Here is a 22,272-nt window from a genome sequence, read left to right as displayed (position 1 = left end):
CTCATGGACAAGTTATTTAAGCTATTTTAATCATTGCTCTATTGAGAAATTCTGTTCTATTAAAAACCCCATTAGGTAGCTGACTTCCTTACAATTATTTCTCATCTTTCTCTTCCTGGCAATGATTTAAGACATGTCAATTCAACAGTTCGTTGGGACATAATAGGCCTAATTAAAATTGAGATGAAACCTAATAATTTTATCCTTCTAGGGAGAAGATCTAAAAATATCAATATTCATGCACTTAGTAGCCAGTAATAATAATAATAATAATAATAATAATAATAATAATAATAATAATACCTTATTCAGCGTGGCAATTAATGTTTCTATATGCTCATAATTGAACCGTTGAGCAAAGTAAACATATTACATTTTGTCCGACGGAGCAACAAAGAAGTTCTCCTTCTCATTCTTTACGAAACCACGTCTTACTGCTTGTAGAGACAGAGTTTGTAGAGCGACATGATACCGCCACTGCTTGCCTTCAGTACGTGAATGAAACATACAGTATTGTACGGGAAACTCCTCGTACCCGTTTGAATGTCTGCGATTACACGATGTAATCACGACACCCGCTTTGGTCACCGCTGATTTACACCATTATCATTACCAAATGCAAAGAGCGAGTTCTTAGAAAATATGTATTTGAAGTTTCTGAACTATCCATTTCCAAAATCAATATGAACGATGGACGACAATCGTGCCAAGGTTACCAATATAAATTCCCCTAGAACCACAGAAATTATAATATTGAATTTCAAGTTTATACTAACTCCCAAAGACAAATTATAGCTCATTAAAATGGTAAAGGTTTATATGGAACGCCCTGTATAATTGACAATAACAAATCTTCCCAAAATTAAAGCAATTAGTAGAATAAGAATATGCAATAAAAAACGAAAAATGAATTCCTTTGAACAATAATGTAATCGTTTATCGGAGGTCTTATGTATGACTAAAATAATGCCTTAGTAATGGGCGATAAATGTTAATGCCTGCAGCGCGAAAAGCAGTGCAAGTAATTTTCGAGGGCTTCGTGTGGACGGCGGTGATGTATGTTCTTCTCGGAGCGGCCGCCATTAAACATAATAGCGCTTCTGCGTTTGTGCGATACCCGAAGGGATAAACAAAGAGTCTTTACAAACCTTGGAGCGCCCTTCCACGTGCTTCCCGTTGTTGAGTTGGATCCAGGCGTCCCAGCGGTGGCGGTACAGGGTGAGCCGGTTCCACTGGTTCAGGAGGACCGTCTCCTCCGAGCGGACGACGCCGAGGCCCGAACCACAGTCGAACCTGCAGCAGACACAATGAAAATTAAACATAATCTAAGCGTTGACTTAAAAATGCAAACGTTACGGTAAAATCAAGAACATTCACGACGGGAACATAAACATAAGCGCAAAGATACTTGGTAACCATGGAAACATAACAACGACGCCATTTCCTCATATTCTGTCCTATACTTCAGCGCTCCACGATTGTGTACATGAGTCTTGCGATGGTGACTAATATTTGCGGGCGAGAGCTATTTTCTGCCCGCTGCGCGCGCGCGGAGCTCTTTTACCTGTAAACATTGCTAAAGGATGTACAGATCTTAGAACACAGCGCGTCATGACGGAACGGAAGCGCTCATACAATAAAGTTTCAAGGAACAGTGGAAGATACAATATTTATGCTTCGAACATGGTGATGAAGTCCAGTGTTTGTGTAAAAAAAAAATATCATTTGCAAAAAAAGCAACATAAAACGGCCTTATGAGACGCAACATTAAAAAAAAATGTAGGCATTATTCAGGAGAAGAGAGAAATAAATTGATTTCGGAATTGACATCGAAGGTAAATTAATTTACATTTTGGTCAGTAGATTGCATCTAGATTCCTTTTATTTCTTTATTTTAAATGTATTGTTGATGTTTTATTTGTTGCTTGTTTCTGGATATTTACTTTTATTAGATTACGTGTTTCTTTAATTTAGAAATAATATTTTATCTTTGATTGCACTTTAACTTATACTATTACTAAGCTCAAAAAGCTAATTCACTTTTATTCCAATAACTATTTTCAAGATTTTGAGCAAATATGAACTAAACATTTTGAAAACTTTGATGCAAGGACCTTCTTTAGTAACATCAATATAAAATATACTTAAAAATATAATTTCAAAACTATTAGACCTAACTGCACCAAATTTTGTACAGATGATTTTATTATAGATCTGTTTCTATAGTTTAAATTTCACACATTTTTGGCTGAAAAGTCTGGAAGTTTTAAAAGTCATACACATTCCCTTAAATGATTGACCCCAAAAATTACGATGGCTCTCAATATCTTAATTTAATCAATTTGTTTTTTTGTGTTACGTGCATCTCACAAATCACTCTAAAAGAAAACTCATTACATAATCACGACTGGAGAGTAAGGACTACATTTTCACAATCATACAATCAATATTGTCGTTATTATTTTTTCAACTGATACTCAAAAGTACTTAGAGGTCACACACGTCGAGCAGGTATACCGTATTAGTTTCTCCTAACCAATGAAGTGAAGTATTTACATAATAAATAATTGCTTTTAAGAAGAAAATGGTTTACATACAATTAACTTTTCCTATTTCTCTTTTTGTTCCTAAAAAACCCTTCCCATTGCGATTTGTTTATATATGTACATGTATATTAAATAACTGAATAATTAGCCCTATTACATAGCCAGAAATTTAGTAACGCAAGTTATTGTAATAATCGCTGCCTTTATTCGCTGCATGTCCATGTACATCCCTGTTGCCTACGTTACAGTGGGTGCGCTATGCGCTCGTAATCAAGGTCGAGCTCTTCTACCGTGATTGGGAGCTAATATCGTCTCTTCCCTGGTGTACAGTTTCCAAATCACGTAAGCATAAGCATGAAAGTTTGGAATTTGCAAACTTTCATGTTAACGTCTTACGGTAATGTTTATGTCAATGTTAATGTGAATCATTGTGAATGATCCCATTTGATAACCTGGCAGCAAAGTTCTGTGTTTATGTTACGGTTATGTTTAATTTTCATTGTGAATAGGCCTTTAGTCTCTGTTCAACAGGGTAAGCAACAAATACAGTAGGGCTATATCAAACAGCTGCCTGGAAAGCCGTCGAGAATTACAGGCTGTTTAATTGATCTATTTCTGATATCACATTTATGTACTATATCATGTAGAAAACACGAAATACATTACAGAAGTGAGTTAGATATCAAATTACGAAAAAATTATGGTAAGATGAAGTTAATAAAATACAATTTGAAAAATACATTTCGTTAATACAAAACTTAAAGAAATACCACATAACCAGCTGTCAAATAGATTCATCTCTTCTTTCCTTAGCGATTTATTTCTCCGAGTTTGGGGGTAATGTCTTTCTGTGAAAGTCATGACTAGTGTTCGTAATTCAGACTGTATAGACCAATTTCTATCCCATGCTTTTCCAATTCACTGCGGGCTAAAGCAAAGGTGATGCACTATCACCTTTACTTTTAAACTTTTCTCTAGAATATGACATTAGGAAAGTTCAGGATAACAGAAATGGTTTGGAGTTGAACGGGTTACATCGACTTCTTGTCTATGCCGATGACGCGAATATGCTAGGAGAAAATCCACAAACGATTAGAAAAAACACGGGAATTTTACTTGAAGCAAGTAAAGCGATAGGTTTGGAAGTAAATCCCGAAAAGACAAAGTATATGATTATGTCTCGTGACCAGAATATTGTACGAAATGGAAACATAAAAATTGGAGATTTATCCTTCGATGAGGTTGAAAAACTCAAACATCTTGAAGCAACAGTAACAAATATAAATGACACTCGGGAGTAAATTCAACGCATAATAAATATGGGAAATGCCTGTTATTATTCGGTTGAGAAGCTTTTGTCATCTAGTCTGCTGTCAAAAAATCTGAAAGTTATAATTCATAAAACTGTTATATTACCGCATGTTCTGTATGGTTGTGAAACTTAGACTCTCACTTTGAGAGAGGAACAAAGATTATGGGTGTTTGAGAATAAGGTTCTTAGGAAAATATTTGGGACTAAGAGGGATGAAGTTACAGGAGAATGGAGAAAGTTACACAACGCAGAACTGCACGCATTGTTTTATTCACCTGACATAATTAGGAACATTAAATCCAGACGTTTGAGATGGGCAGGGCATGTAGCACGTATGGGCGAATCCAGAAATGCATATAGAGTGTTAGTTGGGACGCCGAAGGGGAAAAGACCTTTAGGGAGGCCGAGACGTAGATGGGAGGATAATATTAAAATGGTTTTGAGGGAGGTGTGATATGATGATAGAGACTGGATTAAGCTTCCACAGGATAGGGACCGATGGCGGGCTTATGTGAGGGCGGCAATGAACCTCCGGGTTCCTTAAAAGCCAGGAAGTAAGTAAGTAAGTATAATGTAAAGGTAAGTTCAAAATTAACATTTAATTCCAATCATGTAGATACATTTAGCGAGTATATTATTATTATTATTATTATTATTATTATTATTATTATTATTACTAAATGAAGCATGGCGAACTAAGTGATCTGACTAAAAGTTGTGTGTCGGGAGAAAGGAAATCAATGTCTTGTGAACACTGTTGTAACATACATCCAGCACGATCCAACGACGCATTTGTCAACTGCAAGGTGCATTGAATAGCTCATATATAGCTTGGCACTGGCGATGTATTTGGAATACTTTGAGCGAAAGAAGCTATTTTCCGAAGTTTTGACACTTAGGTCACTTTTCCTCGCCACACTTCAAATAGTTTTATACAGCCATATAGATCTACCAGGCACTCACTAGACATTTATGTCGAAGAAGAACTATTTCCATTTCAAGCATATTGAGGAGTCATGTCTCATCAATCTTTGCCTATATTAAAATCCAAAATTCGGATCTTTGTTTATTTCTTACCTTTCGAGAGGAAAATTATTTAACGTATAATTCAGATCTGATAGTGAATACATTTTGACGAATCTACTGAACTCCTGGCGATAAAATGAAGGAAAATAGTACATTATGCAACGAGCCTATAATGGTAGTAATTAAGACGCAGGTATGTTTATGAAACGAGCGCAAGCGAGTTTCATAATTTTCTTACGAGCGTCTTAATTACCATTATAGGCAAGTTTCATACGACTTTTTATGCTCGACCATATTTCTAACTTGAAATTATTCATAAGTATTCATGTTATGGTTATCGAAGTGAGGAGCGGAATTGACCTTCTAAATTGTGAGATGTGCGCAGGCGCGAAAGTATTGATTTTTTTCGAGGAACGAATGTCATTGACCTTGATATAATCTAGAGAATAATATGAACATTAATCTTGATATAAGCTGGAAATTGATTTAGAATTGAAAAACGAGATGACAAATTGAATTTATTTGAATATTATTTACAATTAACGCTAATTATTATAGTAACAGAACACAACCTTCTGCGACAGTATTGGATTTCCAGCCTCCGTGACGTTTTGCTTGTTGTGTTTCGATTGCATATCCGAGAATAATCGATACTTGCGCTTTGATAATGCTACAATGGTGATTTCTTATTGGCTGAACAACTGAATTATAATGAATAGGTGTACTTTAATGAGGTGCATTAAAGGGCTACTACCAGGTGTATAATTACTACATTTCGGCAAGGTCGAGCATAAAATAAATTAAGATACTGAGCAAGTTCTTTTCACTTTAATTGATTTTATTCTGTGTCGTGCAAGAAGATAAAAAAATTCTCTCCAATACATGCCAACAGTTGCCGCTACAAGAACTCGTTAGGGGGGAAAAAATGAATTCCCAGGAAATGCTGTTTTTAATATTCGAGTTATATCAATCGTGTGATGCGAGGGGTACATTACAGAAATATTATACCTCTTTGAGCATCATTTACATAATAAATTATTAGTTTGACATCAAAGAGTTGCATAAGGTAAACCTATCAACGTAGCCATCAGAAGCTATAAAATATCTCTTCCGAACTGAAAGCAGAACCTTTTCAATTTTTTAATAATCTTTCCACTATATATTTCCATTTTCATGTCATAGTGTGTTACAAAAATATATGTTTCCACTGAATTATGGTTTAACTTTATTTATTTATTTATTTATTTATTTATTTATTTAAATTTAAATATACAGAAGAATATAATTACAAACAAACAAGAGAAATAGAAATAAAATAATACAAACAATATAAAAAGGAGATACAGTAGTATTAAGGTGAGTGGGTAGTGATACCTGAGCGAATAAAGAATTTCAGTACAAAAGTTTAGTTCAATATTTCTAGGCTTTCAGTATTCAGAATGTAATAAATATTTCCATGGTTATACAATAAATAATTCTGAATTCAGTGGTATAAAATACAACTCATTAGTTTCGTATCCAAGAGCAAAAGAAAGGCCCTAACTGATAACTTGTTTTCCCAATTTTCTAAATGTACCTCAACCTTCAGGTACACATTACTTACTACAATCCTCACTCATATGCCTTGTATTTTTTTAAGTTAAGTTACAATGTATATTGTAAATTCTAAAGCAAAATTTAGTTAAACATTTCACCCTTAGTGAAACAGAAAAAAAAATTGAACTTCGATTAACATTTTTGCAATTTTCTTTTCAATTAATATATATTTTTTCCCACGTGTTATGTGTGTGATATTCTTAAACGCTTAGGTCTACTTTGTATAACACAGACTGCAGAAAACACCGTAAAAATTTAATGTAAATTGATTCAGTAGTTTCAGAAAAAAATGCACTTAAGTTTCAAAAATATAAACATACGAAAAACTTCATTAAAAAAGAAGAAGGATCTATGAATTACATGCGCCTCCAAATTTAAAGGGCTTATCTGCAGAGATACATCCCACAATATGTATTGTTTTAAAATCAAGTTTTGTACTTTTATAAAAACACAAAATAAAAAATCGAATTTTTGACCCCTAATCACTACTCGGTTCCCTTAACAAAATTTGAGACCGAATGAGCAGCGCTCGTGTTCGGTCGCAGTTCAGATATAATATTAATAGGCCTATAAGAGAATATAAAATAAAATAAAATAGGAAATAGAAGTAAAATTACAGTTACAGAAATTGAACTGGTCATTGTTAAAAGGCCCTTTCTCCGTATTTTTGCAAAAATGAGTTAACTATAGATTCAACATCCTTACACATAAATGCACAATCTGTGCTAAAAGGACTTTCCTCAAGCCTTCACACACACACACAGTTGAGCAGTTCATTTTTAGTGTCATGCTAAAATGTCCTTACTCCAGGACAGAGGGCCTTCTAGCTGTGAACTTGTCATTTAGCGGTGTTTCCATCTGATGACAAACCTTTATACTTACTATACTATCAGCTATCTTCATTGTTTGAAGCGGTCTGTTTATTCTGCTCTGATCATTATTTGTGTTTTAATACAAATTATCATATTATACGCAATTTCGGCTAATTAAAATGGAAACTGAGAGTTTGAAAAGCAAAAAGAGACGTAGTGACCCTGGCAGTTGGAAACGAAATGTATTAAAGAAAGTCAAAGTTATAGGACGCTTTGACAAAATTGTGCACAGATTTCCTGTTCGAGGACATTCATATCTGCCCTGTGATAGGAATTTATTCTGGTGTGATAAAAAGGGCAACTGCTCACAGACACAGAATCTATACACCTACAGAATAGGATATCAAGAAAATTCTATGCTACATTCCCCGTGGACAGTTACCTTATTATGAGAAAATTGTAAATTCTCCACTAGCAGAACATAGAATACAGAATGAAATGGTCAAGTTAGATTTAAAAAAAGGGCCTAAAACTTTGTAATAAGTAATTAGAATATGTTTTAAGATGAGAAATATATTTTTAATTTGAAATAATGTTAGTTTATTTAATTAAAAATCCTGCATTTTATTACAGTATTCCATTTTAAACCAAATGTGAAATTATTTTAAGTTCTCTGCTAAAAGGTCCTTAAATTTGAATTTTTAATTAATAATATTATACAAACTACACGTGACAACAAAATAAAAATTGTGATTCCAGAAAGCACAAATGTACCTTTATAATGGACAATCACCACATTGCTCTATGAAGATTAGTATTTCTTAAAAACAGTTTTTTTTTCGATTTATTCAGAACCAACATTTTTGGACAAAGGGCCTTTTAGCAATGACCAATTCAATTATATAATACAATATTAATATAAGATAAATATGGCAAATAAAAATAATAATAAAATAAATAAGTAAAATAAAATAGGAACTAAAATTTAAATTACAGCGGCGATGGAATTATATGATCCACAAATTTTAAGATGTATGATAATAAATCTGAAGTCTGATTAGTGTTACATGTAGCTAAAAGGCGATGTATGCAATTGAGAGGGAAAGGAACTGGCCGCCTTACCTCATTATCTCCTGACCTAGTTGCCTGATAGGTGGTGACTTATGGGTATCATTTGTGAGGTTCAGATCTGTCTTCGGACAGTTGACTGAGCAATGATAATGTAGGACAAATATGTAATACAATAAAATAAACCATTAAAATGTATGTAAGCCACAACACTGAAGTATCTACAGAAAGATTCAGGCCGAATCCTGTTTGGATGAAATTTGTGACGAAGAAACACGATATTGAAAGATGTTTTCTTCAATTCCTTACTGCACTCCAACCAGGAGAAAGTCTCAGGGGAATGAGACGCAGAGAAGTAATGCTGTGAATGAATGTTGATGTCATCAGATGTCATAAGGTCACACACGTGGGTACACGCATCTCCATTGGCTAACTCTCAAAGCACAAACGATAACACTGATACACACATACTTATACTACCCAAGTTACAAAATTAGATCATGGTTAATCTCCTGGTCATTTAATCCCTCCATACAGGAAATAACATATGCAGGATAGCGCATGTTTTTTAAACTGACGTTATGACGATAATATTATCTATCTACTTCGCTCCAATAGATGACGCAATAGTAAGCAATGTAGTGGCAAAAAAACCGGACCGATCCTTGTAGCTGATTTCAGAGCCTTGTTCACTCCAGAGTACGATAGACTGGTAACTAACAAGCAATGTTAATAATGTCAAAAGAATTGCTTATACAAATTTTGGCCACTCGACCGCAATTACGAGGCCGTCCAGAAAGTGATTTTCCCTGGGGCCGTTTATAGAAAAAAGCACAATTGCATGGAAATATTTATTGAAACAGATACAGCAATTGTTGCACTATTTGTCAACGTATCCCCCACTGGAATTGAGAAATTTGTCATATCATGGGAACAATTTTTGTGTCGTAGAAGTCAGCCGCCTCAGATCGGAACCAGCGTTTGACTGCGTCTGCACCTCTCTCTGTCGATCCCATGATATGAGAAATGTCTCAGTTCCGATGGAAAATATGTTGAAAAATAGCTCAACAATTGATGTGTCTGTTCCAATGAATTTGTCTAATGAAACTGTGTTCTTTTTCCTGTTAGCGGCCCTTGGCGAACTTGTTTTTTACAGCCCTTGTAATTGCGGTCGAGTAGCCAAAATTTGTATAAGCACTTCTTTTGACATTATTAACATGGTGGAACAAAAAAATTTAACTTTTTTATCTGCCCCCATCAGAACGTTTGCTTGTAAAACTTTCGTGGTTCGAATCCTGCCTGGGAAGGAAACTTTTTTTTTGTTGCTTATTCCAATTTATTCCCAATACTTTTAGATTGCTGGTAAAATTCATGTTCTGGGAATAATAATTTAATTAAGTAGTAATGTATCGCTGCAATCGAAAAGTATTGGGAATAAATTTGAATAAGGAACAAAAAAAAAAAATCCTTTCCAGGCAGGATTCGAACCGCGAAAGTCTCAGTTACCAGTCTATCGTGCTCAGAAATCAGCAAAAAGGTGGATCCGTTCTTTTTTGCCACTCCTGTACATTCCTTTCACGGTTAATCTCCTGGTTGGAGAACAGTAGTTCGTCTATACCCGTAATGGGCAGGTGGTTGCACTGTGCAAGACTGAAATGGCGCCGGTGTACATATAGGGTGATTCTAAAGTCTTTACCTGGTTTTGGAGGTCGATAGAACAGTAACCATACCAGACATAGCGCATACGCTTATATCAGTGGATAGAGTATCTCCACAGTCTACTATATACAGTCACGAAGCTTGAGTTTTGAGGGTGCTAGAAACAATAGACGACGGTTCTAGTTTGCATTGCCTGTAATGAGGCGATATTAGCGATCCTAGTAGTGAGCAACTATCTAATGTTTGCATATTTACTACGTATTGAGCTTCGCGACTGTATATACTAGACTGTGGTATCTCTCCAAATTTGCATTCGTAATAGATTCTACGCGTACTTGTAGATTTAGCCGCTGGAGGACAGTCATAATGAAAACATAGCGTTCACTGGTGAAAAAAAAAAAAAAGCTTTCTGCGTGTGAGAATTTGCTAAATAAATGTGAGTCTGTTGTAACGGTACAACAACTATTTCGTACGAAATATCACCACAGTCTACTACATACAGTCACGAAGCTTGGAATGATTTTTTGCATTTCTCGCGATAGTTGCTAGCCGCTTGGAGCGCTGTGAGTACTAGGAACAATAGACTGTGTCACTGCCACCGTGGTCTAATACAGGCCGCAAGGCAGACGATGTGACTCGCTTAACCCGATCACGAAGGGCGGCGTTTCAACCATGTAAATTAATTGGAATGCATAAAGAGTAACATATATTTTTCTAAAATGTAGAGTAATTGCATTAATAAAATTTAAAACCATGATTAGGAGACACTTCAGACATAATTCCTTGCGAGTTAAGGTGTAATATTATTTATGGTGTGAAAATTACGTTGTTCGCATGTGTAATACCTGCATTTATTTCGATTAAATATTGCGAAATTCTTGTACATTCATTCTCACACTAGTTTATTAAACCGCGTCGGACTGTAAAGAAAACAACTATCGCAATGTCCATATTTTATATGTTGTGCAATATTATAGTATTGTGAAATTTTAATTCTCCTACCATTTTTTCTATTGTTCTATTATAGCATATAGGCTATTAACCTGTTGTATCCTATAGGATACTTTGCGAATTTAAGGGTTAATACATATACATACATACATACATACATACATACATACATACATACATACATACATACATACATACATACATACATACATAGGGTGGGTCGGGGGAAGATGGCTAACTTTTTCTTTGATTGAATTTTAAGATATTGTTCATTTATTTTTGAATTTCATATTGAAATATCAAAGTCTGGAAGGTATTTTGAAACTATATTTTTTATACAAAACAGAAAGCATTAATTACCTTGTTTATAGATACAGATTTTCTACTTACCTGCACTGTAGGCATCTTTCCCCGATAGTCGGGTAAGATGTCAAATGTAATTAACACATTTACTGGTATATGTATTTTATCTGAACTTGGTTTGGTACATATATATAACAAAAATGATTAATCTAAAGCTCATGGACACTTTGTCACTCGTTTATCACTACTTAGCAACACAGGCATTGCAAATATTTTATTGCCGTGTGCTAGACTCGTGAAATCACTTCTTGCACACAATAAATTCAAACCAGTATATTTATTTGTCATCATTCTTTTTTGGGCGGCGTTTAACAATACGGTAAGGAATCCCGTATGCTTGCGATGCTCTAAAACAGTTCATATCCCCTGTTCTAACATGTTTCATCGCAAGTTGAAGACTGTTCTCAATCCACTGACCTCTATCGGAGTACCTTACACATTCCCTGCAATAAAACAAAAAAATAAAACTCTTGCAACAAATTACCATCTTACCCGAAAAAGTGAGCATCTTCCCCAAATATCGGGGTAAGATGCCTAGTGCTGTGACGCAACCTAAGATGGCGGAACAAGGTCTTTGGTTGTTAACAATAGAAACTTTAGAACCTTTACTACAATATCCATAACAAAGTTTTGACAGTTATTACGAATTCAAGGATGTATTAAAATTTTAATATACATTTGCAATTATTTTATAGCTGAAAAATGAGCTGTTTTCTTCTTTTCACAACAAGAAAACGTGGCAAAATGAGTTAGCTTCCACTCTACAGACATTCAACTGTCTCTGTGATCATGAAGACATGCGCGTGGCGTTCTCTCTTGGAAGAATGTGAAACTACAAAGAAATAAGAATCTTCCCCCGATAGTCATCTCCCCCAGATGCACTCTAAATACATACATACATACATACATACATACATACATACATACATACATACATACATACATACATACATACATACATACATACATACATACATACATACATACATACATATTATAGAAGGCTTTTTGTCCTGAACTTCTCGCTTTAATAAATCCATTTTGTTTCTTAAGGACCTAGAGTTCCATTGTAAAATTTTTAGAGTGTCTATATGTTTTTCGTTAATAATGCCTTTTCGTTTTAACTCTGGCTACAAGCAACAGGCATCTATAATGAACACCGATCAAAATACCCCTCATTTCTCGTGAAAAACAACAACTGAATAGACTACAGTGGGCTATAGTGCACTTTATGTTGTCAGCAAACAGTTGGATACATTAAGAAGATTGATTGATACATACATACATATATACATAAATAATAATAATAATAATAATAATAATAATAATAATAATAATAATAATAATAATGGTTTTATTTAACCTGGCAGAGTTAAAGCCGTAAGGCCTTCTCTTACACTCAACCAGGATTAAAACTTGCTTACACAGTTGAACATAATACTGGATCAGAATTAAGTAATTACATACTGATACAATTTAGATACATAATGAGATCAAAAGAGGTAGTTACATAAAATTTATCTTATAAAATAAAAATAAACATAGTGGAATACATATTAATGTTGTTAGAATCAAATACGAATCACATAAAAACAGAAGCCTATAATTCAATAAAAAAATGTACACAGTAAAAATAAAAATATACACATTAGTATACATATTAGTATTAGATTACAATTAAGTAGGATTTATATAATTAAACCAGAAACCGACAATTGAATAAAATGTACACAAAAATAGATTAATAATAAAAAACAACAACACAGTGGGACACATATTGGCGTTAAGTGATAAATAAACACGATTTAGATAATAAAAATAAGAAACAAAAAAATAGAAATAAATACAGTGGAACACATTCCATTAAATATTTGCAACGCGTTAGGTCTGGCAACTCATCATAAGATATTTTTCTAATTTACATTTAAAGGGAATTAAAGTTCGCCAGCCCTTGACTTCAGGCGGCAGAGAATTCCAGTGACGAGAAGTAGCAACAGTGAAAGATGAAGAATAAAGAGATGATGTGTGCAGTGGTATTTCTAGCGTGTTATATTGTGACCGAGTATTTAAGTTATGATACCGAGAAAGACTGTGGAATCGGACAGATAAGTACAGTAAGAGGGAGTAGAGGTGTGCAAAATTCGGTATAAGAGAGAAAGGGAATGTAACTTTCTCCTCTCATTTAACCTGAGCCACAATAATTTATACATACATATATACACGCATACATACATGCATACATACACACATTTTTTATTTTTTTATTTTATTGGGTTATTTTACGACGCTTTATCAACATCTAGGTTATTTAGCGTCTGAATGAAATGAAGGTGATAATGCCGGTGAAATGAGTCCGGGGTCCAGTACATACACACATACATACATACATACATACATACATACATACATACATACATACATACATACATACATGCAGGGATATTTCTTACATGAATCTCTATCCAAGTTTCAGAATCTACTTATGCTGAACAAAATTATGGACGTATAGGTGATAGCTGAGGCGTAAACTGTACAGATCCTTATGAACGTTTTGAAACAATTTACGGTACTATCTGCTAGTGACTTGACGACAAAGGCCATCGTGAAGTTTTAACTCACAACGGTATGAAAGCAATTACTTGCAAGGAAAATGGTTGTCACGCCGTATTTTAATTCTTTATGATTTTTGCCGTTGGAAAAACTTCAATCCCAATTCTATAAGTCTAATATAAAAGCTATATGTCTGACTGCGTACGGTATTTCTATATAATCTACCGCTGCTCCGCTTTTTTTTCAAAGCTATATTTAGTTCATCATTTTTTATTCGACTGCACTTTACCAGAGGAAGAACTTCTCTCAAACGCATATCGACGGAAACTCAGAAAAAAGAAGTAAACTTCTCAGAGTTCAATTCAATCTGGAATGAAAGCGCCACTAGAACGGCGTGTAGGAAGGAAAGAGGCGCTATTTCCTGAAAGTACCTCGAACACTGACTTTATACGTGTGTTGCCAACAGTTTTAAAGTCTCGTGCCGGGTAATAGACTGCCATTACTGACCCTGCTACTCCCAGATGACAACGCACAGAGATGAGACTAACGATCTGAGGTTAGAAGGTTTTAACAGTTCCCAAACTCCGCCGGCCGCAGTTAGCCCTGAGTAATGTATGGATTACATGACTGCATTGTTCAGTCCATTTCACAGAGCTTACAATTATCTTCTCTCTTCTTCCTTCTATTCTCTACTTCTTCTCTCCTTTTCCCAAGTCCTCTTCTTCTCTTTCTCTTCTTTGAATGACTTTTCTCTTTTCTGCCTGTTCTGCAATCATTCTATCCTTTTCCATTCTCATATTTTTTCTCTTATCTCTTACCTTCTCTCTCGTATTTTATTTTATTTCTTATACCTTAGCTCCTTTTATCATCCAGTCTGCTGTCAAAAAATCTGAAAGTCAGAATTTATAAAACAGTTATATTACCGGTTGTTCTGTATGGTTGTGAAACTTGGACTCTCACTTTGAGAGAGGAACATAGGTTAAGGATGTTTGAGACTAAGGTTCTTAGGAAAATATTTGGGGGTAAGAGGGATGAAGTTACAGGAGAATGGAGAAAGTTACACAACGCAGAACTGCACGCATTGTATTCTTCACCTGACATAATTAGGAACATTAAATCCAGACGTTTGGAATGGCCAGGACATGTAGCACGTATGGGCGAATCCTGAAATGCATATAGAGTATTAGCTGGGAGGCCAGAAGGAAAAAGACCTTTGGGGAGACCGAGACGTAGATGGGAAGATAATATTAAAATGGATTTGAGGGAGGTGGGATATGATGATAGAGACTGGATTAATCTTGCTCAGGATAGGGACCGATGGCGGGCTTATGTGAGGGCGGCAATGAACCTCCGGGTTCGTTAAAAGCCAGTAAGTAAGAAAGTAAGTAAGTAAGTATTATACATTTATATTTATGCTAAATACGTGAACGTCGTATGCACATTTCATTATGGTGGACTTGAGAATGAGCCACCGGGGAGGATACACATGGTGAGCGTGCTGCGAGAGTGGGGATAACTTCCCCCACTCACGATCAGTTCTTTCGTATTTAGCCGTATTTAATTTTACTTTATTTTATTTCACATAATTTAGAGAGCTTTTACTAAAAGCTATCGTACGCAAAACCTTTAGCGACTCAACCCGTATTTTTGACTCAGCTTATGTCTCATCCAAAAACACTGAATTCGTCCGTGAAAGCCTTACTTTGCGTACTTGACACATAAACAGCTATAATATTCATTATGAAAATTTATAAATTTTATTTCACTTCTTTGTAACTTTTAATTTTAACTAGGTCTAAAACAATTTTGTCTTCAATGACTGTAATTAGAACAAATAAAGAATAAATTGAACCATAAACCGATTAACGCATAACAATGAGCACAGTGTTAGACTAGATAAGGTGGAGCTACAACGGCAAATAGCAAAAACAGTCAAATAAAAAATTTTCCTTCAAGGAGGTAACACCTCGTCCACACCTGTGGAGTAACGGTTAGCGCGTCTGACCACGAAACCAGTGGGCCACCTGGTCGGGATAAGTTACCTGGATGAGGTTTTTCCGGAGTTTTCCCTCAACCCAATATGAGCAAATGCTGGGTAACTTTCGGTGTTGGATCCCGGACTCATTTCACCGGCATTATCATCTTCATCTCATTCAGACGCTAAATAACCTAAGATTTTGGTAAAGCGTCGTAAAATAACCTACTAAAAAACGATAACACCTCACTTTACTTCCCTTCTGAAAGACGCCTATGGCCACCGGCTTAGCTCAGTCGGCTAAGGCGCTTGCCTGCCGATCCGTAGTTGCGGTCGGTCGCGAGTTCGATTCCCCCTTGGGCTGATTACCTGGTTGAATTTTTTTCCAAATCATAAGGCAAATGTTAGGTAATCTTCGGCGAATCCTCGGCCTCATCTCGCGAAATATCATGTCGCTATCACGAATCCCATCGACGCTAAATAACCTCGTAGTTGATACAGCGTCATTAAATAACCAAGTAAGAAATAAGACGTCATCTTCAGTAGCTTATGATCATTAAAAATTAAGCGCCATCGACCGTATTTGAACCCGCGAATCTTTGATCTAATTACAGGCATATTAACTATTCAGTCACTGAGGAAGACTGTAAAATAATAACGCTGTAATTTATTTTTAATAGATTAGTTTATGTGAACAGTAGGAGTTTTTAACGTTGAAAGGCAACATCATGTCGAAGAAATGAGGTAATGTTTACCATGCAGCTAATTCGTTACAACGAAAACTTCTAAATACAACCTCAAACAGAGAGAAAAGCTACACGGTTCTCTCGCTTTCCACAAGCTTTTGAGTGGCTAGTCGGACACGGTGGAATAATAACCGCGAGAACTCTATAGAGGCAATGGGTAACGCTGGAACTAGCCAGGACTTCGTATATAAGAGAAAAATTTCTATCATCTCGACGGAAATCGAATTCTTAGTAACTAAGGGTCTGGAACTGTACACTTGTAGAACAAGTAGCAATCTTATCTTGAGTCCAATATTAAGTTAATTGAAAAGACAACTTAAGTAGCTGGGAAAAAACTGAACTTCCATTCCCAAGGTTCGTTCTTGAGGACTATCAAAAAGCAACTCTGAAGGCGGGTTATGAACTATAGCTTAACACGAATCTCTAGGGCTGTCACTTTATCAACGCACATTTCCTTCATTTCTGCTTAAGCAAGACTGTTTGTTATTGCAGTTTTCCTTGTCGAAACAACAATTTTTTTCATTCATCAATGTTTCTATTGCAGTCTTACTTTGCGATGTGAATTTATACATTGTAAAATCATTGTATTAAGATCTAATGGTCCACACCTGTGGAGTATCGGTCAGCGCGTCTGGCCGCGAAACCAGGTGCCCCTGGTTCGATTCCCGGTCGGGGCAAATTACCTAGTTGAGGTTTTTTCCGGCGTTTTTCCTCAACCCAATTGAGCATATGCTGGGTAACTTTCGGTGCTGGATTCCGGATTCATTTCACCGGCATTATCACCTTCATCTCATTCAGAAGGTAAATAACCGAAGATCTTGATAAAGTGTCGTAAAATAACCTACTAAAAAAAATCTAATGCTATCAATCTAGCCATATGTGGATGCATTCAAACGAACTTTAATAAAATTTATGACTGGGCGTTAATGTATAGGATTAAAAAAATGGTTCTAAAAGTGTAAAACCTGAGACGAAACTAGTCTAAACTACGAATTCAGTGGTGTTGTAATTCCGGAAGAACAATGTCGTGATCTTTGCAGTGAATAATAACGTGCATTCGTAAGTTACGGAACTTGAACATATGCGGATGTCACTTGAAATGATTTTATACTGCAAGAAATTCTTTCAATAGCACATGACGTTATTGGTGCATGATATAGTACAAGATATTCTATTGTTTGATATTTTTTCGTGTTTCATTATGATATTATTGTATTGTATCTCTCATCACTGAAAACACTAATTTTCCGTGTACTTTTCTAGAAATTCCCTAAAATGTAGCTTATTTAATTTATTAATTGAAATGTTGGCACTGAACATCATGGTAGGCTACACAAATCCATGCTAAACGTCGAGTTAATATCTTCATAATTTTCAGATTTTGATGGGACTGGTTCTTTTGGATTACGTTCAATACCCTTTCCGTGCCTTTTGGTATTGCAGTGCCTTTCAGTGTCACTTTTACGTTTGTTTTACACAATTTTTATGTAATGTCTATATTGCCAGTGAAAACAATAGTTCAAATATCCTCAACTATGCCCCGCAGTATTACACGTTTGAGCGTCTTACCTAAGGTATTTTACCTCTACAATGAACCTTCAATCAGCCACAAAGATGTAGTTATTTAAATAATACGGCTAGTAAGAGCAGTGATCGATAAGACTACTCACTATGACTGCGTCCCGGTTTTGACTTTCTAGAGGAAGAGGGCAGAGGCTGCGTAACTATTTTGTATACGAACGTACGTGTACCTGCGCTGTGACGTCACATATACTTCGAATCAGGCAACTTCATTCCAGTTTATAGGTAGCTGGAATACGAAGCCTAATGATAACAATATATATATATATATATATATATTTATAATATATAATTTGTACTGGTAATGGAAATTCAGGGAAAACGGCTGAACGGATTTTAATAAATGACCCCTCATTTTGAAGCTTGGAAACCAAATATTTTCAGAAAAATAGTAGTTTTCAGTGAAATATCAATTTTCCTACATTATTTTCCTATTTTCCAAAATCCATCTTTCTTCAGTTTTGAGAACTAAGTGCATTTCAGCACGGCCGTGATTTGAGAATAAAAGAAAACATGCACTACAATAAACAATAGCTATTACACGAAGGCCATGACCTGCAGGATTGCTGACATATTTAGAGTTCAAATTCAATTGGTTGTTAAAAACTTGAAAACTCGCTAATTTACAGGTCTGATTCTGCGGTGTGTAATTTTCTGAGTACAGCTGTGTATTGGATATTGGAATCTACACAACTTGAGGTGGTTTGATTACATTATTACCATTAGCAATGAAATTACATTATAGTTAATGCCATGATGTGACCATTTTTCATTAATTATAGTCTACATATTAATGCTATACTGATGATATGAAAGTGAAACGTTTTGGGGTTACATAAGCAGATAGAGAATGTGTTAAATTAGATTTTAATTTCTATAATTTACTGAGTGGGGGCTATTATATATATAAAACTTACGTAAGATAATAATATCGTTATTAAAAATCAAATATTTTTTATAGTTATTAATCAAGTGGGGTTGGGTCTTTTTCATATACTTAATGGCGGTGTGGTGTAGATACGTCATTCTCTTCAGTATTGGCTCGAGAGAGCGCAAAAATTACGGTTCCTAAGGAAAGACGGTATTACTTACTGATAAAATAAGAGACCTACAAAATTTTGTAGTCTCTCGATAATTTCAACAAGATCTCTTAGCAGGATAAAATGACTTTACTCTCTACATTTCAAGCTCTACATGCAGCAGCTATACCAAAATGCTATTATGTCTATTGTTCCAAAGCCTAACAAACCTGACTTTTACAATCCACAATGACCTGAAATAGCTATTGCTTTACTCCCACATGAAAAACCCACTGATCGCCCTGACATTGTTACTTGCTTTTTCGCGTTGAAACTCAAGAGACATAGGATACATAGGTTCAAGAAAAAGTATTGGACATAAAAACATTCAGAGGGAGTATGTTTCATTATTATGGACGCAAATTACTTTAAAAATATCTGGTATTTTTCATTGAAAGTAAATCTGAAAAAAATTTTATTTGAATGTGTAATGAACTTAGTTTGTAGCATTTGCTGCACAAGCCACTAGTATTATTTTATTTTTAGCTAAATTTAAATCGGTGACAATTTACAGGAACTCCTAATATTTTTGCAATTTATTTCTTAATATTGCACTACAAATTGGTCTACACCATGTTTCTGCAGATAAAACGTAACTGATGCTCGTCTGTAAACAGCATTCTGAAGCCGCCCATGAGTTAGCCGTTTAGCTGGTGTCTGCTCACCAAACCGAACGGAATTGTATTTCGAGGGCAGCCTTTGAGGGTTGTGACGAACAAAGAGGCTGCAGGCCACAGTTCGTCCGATGATCTACCATTTCCACTTATCACTACCCGCTATCACTTTTAATCGACGTTATGTAGTAGGATTGGTTATATTTCCTTTTTAATAACCATTGATAGAATATTACATTCTCGTACATGAAACTACATCTCTTATTTGGATTTCCAATTTTATAAGGACTGTTACAAATATGAAATAGAGATACAAATATGAAATAGTAGATATATGATCTGAGACGTGTTGTACCCTAGCGGAAGCCTTCCAAATTACTACGCATTGATACTCTCTTTGGCGGGAATGTGTTAGTTTGCTGTTAGAAGCTGAACTGTTGAAACGTTTATCATTATTGCGTTTTCGAGGAAAGTGCAAATTTTGGCGGTAAATTCTTTTATTGAATATACATTGTTATTCCTCAATGTTAGAAATATTAATTATATTATATATTCTTACAGGGAAATATAGCAATGTATGTGTAAATGATTTCGTTTTTGAATTATGATATATTTTGAGGTTATGACTCACAACATCAGTGTGTCACAAATAGGCTATGAAATACTAGTATTATTAGTATTCCATCCTTATACTCTGCTTCGTTACTATTGTAGGAACCTATAGAAGGAGGAAAAAACCATTAGGTACGGAGCCAGGAACTGAATTTGGACCATCTGAATTTTCTTTCTGGGTCTGTACAATACAGTCGGCTCTCATTGGTTTCATCTTTGCTTAAATTCATACACTATTGTTTCGTGTAAGTTGAAATTCAGGTGACAAGCTGCGTGTGTTGTCTGAAAACACGATTCGCTAATCAATAAAATGCAATGAAGAAAATTGTCACCAACTATAAATAGGTTGTCTCCCAATTTTTCCCTTGCCATCATTCTTCTTTTTGCCAGATTAAATTAACTCGAGCTTTATACAATATAACGGTTATTAACACAAGTAAAAAGCGTTGTGTGCTTTTCCTTACAGTGTCTGGTTAAACAACAGCGTTGAGGAAGAAAATGGCCATCCACAGATCCATAGTCTCACCTGCCTCCTACCTTTCCCCTCACCCTATATTCTGCCGATCAATAAGGAGGGGACACTGTTGGCACAACGGAAACAAACTTCGTCGTTAGTTTACTTCTTTTTCTGTCCTGAAACTGCAAAGGCAGTATGATTACAAGTTACAAGAATCTACTTACTCTACCCCTGCCAAAATTCGGTTCCGCATATAGTCAGTTAAAGTTTAGATAATAAATTTCCATTCTCATGTGCTACTGACTTTGTGTTTTCACTGTACAATGGCGACGGAGGAAAAGACGACGGATGACGAAGAGGGGGGGAAAGGAAAAGGGTAAACAGTCCAACGTTTTGAGCAGTTGTAGGGGCAACAAAAGAGACAGGTCCGGGAAGACGCACTTTCTTGCTCAGTTCGAGTTAGAGGATGGGAATGGGTTTTCCTTCCCCCTACCTCCATCAGTATAGAACTTTCTCACCGTTCTTCCACGCAACTTCAACTCTATGCCTGCTTCACAAAAGCGAAGGCAGTTTATGGGCTTGGAAGAGGGTTCTGGAGGGTGAGTACCTACCGCATATTGGTTCACGATTAATCCAGAATGTCACACACAAGCACACACACACACACACACACACACACACAGACACACACACACGTTTGTGTTGAACTGGAAAATATAGGTTTTAGTCATTCTTATTTTACTGATAGCAATACTGTTATACTTTATTTTTTTTCATGGAGTGCAGTTTCATAGAAAGGACCTTGCCGACAGACCTTCTACTGCTCCCTACTAATTGGTTGTCATAAATAAATGACTTCCTTACTGTGAAGGAAATCTTGTCTTCTTCTGTTAGTAACCAATCACAACCCTCGTTCAGAAGAATTGACAGGTGTCCGTCAAATCCAAATGGAGGCAGAGTTGCCGCATCTTTTCCGAATTTCGAGAATCCCATCAATTTCACTGCATAATTTCGAAGGTCACCAGGATTGTGGCAACTGTGCAATGTTGGGGCGAGGGGACAGGATGGAATTGTCAGAGTTGTTTGTGTAGGAAGTCATAAATCTGTAAGTGGGTGTTCAAAGGAGCCACCGAACTGCACTCCTTGAAATAAAATAAGGTATACCATTAACTCAAAGATGAGTGGGAAAAAAAAAAATATGTAGGGGAGAGTTGGGTGGTATCGGACATCGGGTAATATCGGACAGTGAGTTTTTTTTCATCTGCCACCAGATGATAGTGCCTAAATGACATGGTTACGTTTCTGTATGTCGCATACAGAAACGT

The 22,272-nt window shown here is 35.6% G+C and overlaps 1 protein-coding gene across 1 annotated transcript in view; it reads right to left on the bottom strand.

Moving 5' to 3' along the window:
- LOC138700466 (pikachurin-like) overlaps nucleotides 1-22,272 on the bottom strand; it is a 1,281,074-nt gene that overhangs the window by 380,003 nt on the left and 878,799 nt on the right. The window contains exon 6 of the mRNA XM_069827077.1: nucleotides 1,149-1,293. Coding sequence (XP_069683178.1) covers nucleotides 1,149-1,293 — 145 coding nt within the window. The remainder of the gene's footprint in view (nucleotides 1-1,148; nucleotides 1,294-22,272) is intronic.

Source organism: Periplaneta americana, chromosome 5 (assembly GCF_040183065.1).
Source record: "Periplaneta americana isolate PAMFEO1 chromosome 5, P.americana_PAMFEO1_priV1, whole genome shotgun sequence".
In the NCBI taxonomy this organism is placed as follows: domain Eukaryota; kingdom Metazoa; phylum Arthropoda; class Insecta; order Blattodea; family Blattidae; genus Periplaneta; species Periplaneta americana.
The sequence above is the reverse complement of the archived record's forward strand: the minus strand, read 5'-3'. Positions and strand labels throughout refer to the sequence as shown.